This window comes from Colossoma macropomum, unplaced genomic scaffold (genome assembly GCF_904425465.1).
Source record: "Colossoma macropomum unplaced genomic scaffold, Colossoma_macropomum, whole genome shotgun sequence".
In the NCBI taxonomy this organism is placed as follows: Eukaryota; Metazoa; Chordata; class Actinopteri; order Characiformes; family Serrasalmidae; genus Colossoma; species Colossoma macropomum.
Genome location: NW_023495761.1, coordinates 361,907 through 366,680, shown reverse-complemented (window position 1 = coordinate 366,680; position 4,774 = coordinate 361,907). Strand labels below are relative to the sequence as shown.

Sequence of the window (4,774 nt, the reverse complement as noted above, 5' to 3'; positions counted from 1 at the left end):
TAATATCTAACTGAATGCAAATATTATTACGCTGTTCATCCATGGACCACTTGTTGGAGTCCAAACCACAAAACAAACTTTCGGTATTTTCCTGCACAGACACAGGCTGACTGTATCTGGAGTGTAGCAGAGAACATTCAGCTCATTTTTGTAGGAGACAACAAAAAAAAACACCCTTTGAGGACCAGATAGGGGAACTGAAAGCACAAGGCAGAAAATCCACAGATCACTGCCCGTAAAAGCGCATTTATATGAACAGGCTTATAGAAAATAGTCACAAGACAATTGATAGTAGACGGAAGTGTAAGTTTGGCTGCTCATTTAGAGTCCAAACACTAAACATGTTCATAGGCACGAATGGTTAATGATTGAAATGTAGCCAGTCCTGAGAATGAACACCTGGAGCTGAATTATAACCTCGTTTAGCTTTTAACCTGTAGCCTAAAATAAACCAGTGCTCATTCATAGATAGATAGATAGATAGATAGATAGACTGATGCATTATATGTCCAAAGGTTTGTAGACATCTGCTCATCCAGTGTTACTTAAAAAATATGGAGTTTGTTCTCTTTACTGCAGTAACAGCCTGTACTGTTCTGAGAAGGCTTTTCTAGATGTTGGAATATTGCTGCGAGGATTTGATTGCATTCAGCCACAGCAGCTGTGAGGTCAGCTGCTGATGGTGGATGACCAGTTCTGAAGGCCACTCTAGCTCATCCCAAAGGTACTGGATGGAGCTCTTTCACTCCAGAGAATGCAGTTCCAGATGCTGCTCCAGAGCATCCCATGTTATTGGCAATGCTCTTCTATGGAGTGTCAGCACAAGGGGTGTCTGGATACTTTTGGAAATATTATCTTTCTGTCTGTATGTCTTTGTATTTATATGTTACAATGATGTTAAATAAATAAATAAAACAAACGTGTATTATGTGAGGGTGACCAGCCATACAATAACAACCTGGAATAGCCTTATAACCTTATTGGCGCGGGCGAAACCGCCAGCCAATCAAAATAACGAACATTTTAGCCGTGCTCGATTAATCGAACTGTGTGTGTTGTATGTATTCGTTTCTCTCTGCTGTAGTTTCCTCGCACGCTGCTCTGCCTGTCTCGGTCTCGGTGTTAATAAAGAGTTAAGTCCTCCTCCTGCTGCCCGTCACTTTCCTCCTCCCACACTGCTCTGCTTTCCAGCGCTACATAAACAAAACCTGTGCAGAAGAAGAAGAGGGAAAAGAGGGGGGAGAAAAGGGAGGAACCGCGAGCAGTCAGAGCGTTCTCACTCTTCTGCTCCCTGGAGGACGCGCGCGCGCACAGACAGACTCTCTCCTGCTCCTCGCGCGCAAAATCTCACAATAGCAGTGGCACCCTGCTCCATTATCTCCGCGCTCGGTAACGGAGGACGCGCGCGCACGCACCCTCACCCTCACTTCCACACGCGCGCGCGTGCGAGGACTGTACGATGGCTCAGCCGCGCAAAAGCGGCGCGAACAGCGACCCAGGCGCGTTCCCGGAGCTGGTGGAGCTGAACGTGGGCGGACAGGTGTACGTGACGCGGCGCTCCACGCTCGTCTCGGTGCCGGACTCTCTGCTCGGACGCATGTTCGGTCAGCAGAGCCCCTCGGAGCTCAGCACGGACACCAAGGGGCGCTTCTTTCTGGACCGCGACGGCTTCTTGTTCCGCTACATCCTGGACTACCTGCGCGACGGCAACCTCGTGCTGCCCGACTACTTCCGCGAGCGCGCCGGTCTGCGCAGGGAGGCCGAGTTCTTCCAGCTGCACGACCTGGCGCGGCGTCTCGCGCCGCTGGTCAGCAAGGAGAACTCCATTGGCGACGAGGCACAGGGCGAGCACGAGCACGACGAGAGCGCGCTCGCGTCCTCCTCCACGACCACGACGTCCAGTCTGAACGACCCCCGCTCGCCCTCCCTCAAGTGCGGCTACATCACGATAGGCTACAGGGGCTCGTACACGATCGGCCGCGACATCCAGACGGACGCCAAGTTCCGCAGGGTTGCGCGCATCACCGTGTGCGGCAAGACCTCGCTGGCCAAAGAAGTGTTCGGGGACACGCTCAACGAGAGCCGAGACCCCGACCGACCCCCGGAGCGCTACACTTCGCGCTACTACCTCAAGTACAACTTCCTGGAGCAAGCTTTCGACCGGCTGGCCGAAGCGGGCTTCCGAATGGTCGCCTGCAGCTCCACGGGCACGTGCGCCTACACCAGCAGCGACCCCAACGAGGACAAGATCTGGACGAGCTACACCGAGTACGTGTTTTGCAGGGAGTGACCAAAAACAAACAAACAAACAAACAGAAAAGTGACCACTCTATAGGACTGGAGGACTCTAAGAATCTTACCTTTGATTTTTTCACCATTGAGAAACCCACATGTTGTGAAAGAGTAGCAATCAATGCGCAGAGAAGAAGCAGAGGTGGGTAGAACTGCCCCAAAACATCCATGAGTGAAAACAGGAAGAGAACTTAGCCACCAAAAACAACCTAAAGAAAAAAGTGGATCCAAAAACTACAGAATTCTGTTCTTTTTGATTATTTGTTTAAGCGGAATCTTATTATTTGAGGCAGAACCTCCTTGTCTTATTCACTGAGGTAACAAACCAGTGGGCATAGAAGAAGCAGAGGTGGAACTGCTTAAAACAACCTTAAGTAAAACTAAGAGGAACACTTAGCTACCAAAAAATAAAGATTGGTCCAAAAACTACAGAATTATGTTTTTTTTTATTTTATTATTCTTTTTTATTCTTATAATTTGAGGCAGAACCTTCTCGTCTTATTCATTGAAGTAAAAAAAACAGTGGGCATAAAAGAAACAGAGGTGGGTAGAACTGTCTAAGAATCACCCTCAAGTAAAAAGTAAAAGGAAAACTTCTCTGCTACCAAAAAAAAAGGAGGTCCGAAAACTACAGAACGCAAAATCTTATGAGTCGAACCAGAATCATATTGTTAGGTTTGCTTATTTATGGAGGTGACAAACAAATTATGAGAGGGTGTTATCAGTGTGCAGAGAAGATGTAGAGGTGGGTAGAACTGTCAGAATTATCCCAAATGCTACAAAACACATTGTAAAAGTGTCGGGACCAAAAAACACAGAATTTTACTGTTGATTTTTTTCCGATTCAGTTTGACAGAATTCTACTATTTATGTTTCTCATTCTTTGAGGAAACTCACACGTTGTGAGATATTATAATCACAGCACGGAGAAGCAGGTGTGGCTAACATTACCTAAATGCCATCCTCAAGTCACTTCTGTGAAATAAGCACCCAATTAAGACTAAAAGTACCTCCCTGAAACCAGCTTGGGTGGAAAAGCATTAATCCTATGGTTGATTCCCCTTCACTGAGTCAATCACAGTTGTGCGAGAACATTAGTGCACAGAGAGGAAGCAGAAGTGGGCAGAAAACATCCTGAAGTAAAAATGATTACTTCCATTATATTATGACTCAAGTAGCTATAAAAATAGACACCAGAAATGCTTGCGCAAAAAAGGCCAATAGTCTAAAAAGGCCTCAAGTGTTGAGTTCAGAACGTCAGAGGAACATCCAGCATCTATCAGCATAGGGCCTGAAGTTTGTTAAGTGCTTTCTTCTCTTTTTCGGATCCTGTCGATCTGATGCTGAGCAGATGAGAATGATATCAAATGCGAAAAAGGAATTCATGACTAAACTGCGAATGACTGAAATGGAACTGAGTAAAATGCAGATCTTTTCTTCACAAGCCTACATGAGTAGAAGTATTAGCTCTTGAACACACAAAGTACAAATCAATCCAGATTTCACTGAGGCACATGGAGCTGAGTAGAGGAGCTAGTCAATTTGCTGCTTCCCACCTCTGCAGATCAGTAGAAGTGTGTTCTGTGTTTTGGCAGAAGTTTAAGGACTAGTTGATGGCGATAAACAATGTTTGGCTTAAACAGTTCAGTGAACTCTGTTAAGATTCCTGAGAAACCAGAAACAGACGGGCCTGTCTGGACAGATTTGGATGCGGGAAAGACAGGTAATGTTCACTGTACTGTTACACAGCAGTGCTACGTATCGAATTCATTGGAGGAAAATTCATAAAAGTTTCTGAACTTCCTAAAAGAATCATTCCTCATGTTCCACCCACTGTCAGTCATGTCAGACTCCAAGGCATCTGTTCCTCTTTATGCTCTGCAGCGCTTACTATTTTAATGTTTCACGTACTGTTTTCCAGACATTTGTCCTGTTTCAGTCCTCCCACTGGACTTTTATTTTCTGCTCACACAGAAAATGAGGGTCTCCCTTATTGACAGTAAAGTTTCTGGCAACATTCCAGCATGAGCTTCGGTTTCGTGCTTGATGGTGTTAGATAATGTCTGGCTCATGCGAAATCAACTGTTGCAGTTTGGTTTAGTTTTATCTGACAGCAGTTCCTCAAACTGGACCCTTACATAAGGCTATTTTAACCCTTTTTTCCATCTGAAGTAAACCATGTGATTTCTTTTCCTCTGCACTTGTATATTTGAAATCTTGAACTTTTGCCCATACTGTTTATCTGTAAGACCCAAAGAATAAATTAAGTATGAAAGATGTTCATGTATGAATGGAGACTCTTATCTGCGACTGTGACGGCAGACCACCCATTGAGTGAAATGTGGTCGGATCACATGCTTGGTCGATCGTGCGCAGTTTTCCGTGAACACGAGTAGTTCATGCAAGGCAATGTTTTGGAGTTGGAGAACACGCTTTATGACTGACGGTCAGCCACTCATTAGCTGCAGCAACCTAACATTTG

The 4,774-nt window shown here is 45.6% G+C and overlaps 1 protein-coding gene across 1 annotated transcript; it reads left to right on the top strand.

Annotated features, from left to right (window-relative positions):
* Positions 1-1,192: 1,192 nt before the first annotated feature.
* kctd12.2 (potassium channel tetramerisation domain containing 12.2) lies at positions 1,193-4,573 on the top strand. Its single transcript, XM_036563441.1, has one exon. The coding sequence runs from the start codon at positions 1,460-1,462 to the stop codon at positions 2,288-2,290; it is 831 nt and encodes a 276-aa protein (XP_036419334.1). The 5' UTR covers positions 1,193-1,459; the 3' UTR covers positions 2,291-4,573.
* Positions 4,574-4,774: the final 201 nt, after the last annotated feature.

Coding starts and splice junctions, on each gene's coding strand:
- kctd12.2 (XM_036563441.1), top strand. CDS start 1,460: ATGGCTCAGCCGCGCAAAAGCGGCGCGAACAGCGACCCAGGCGCGTTC.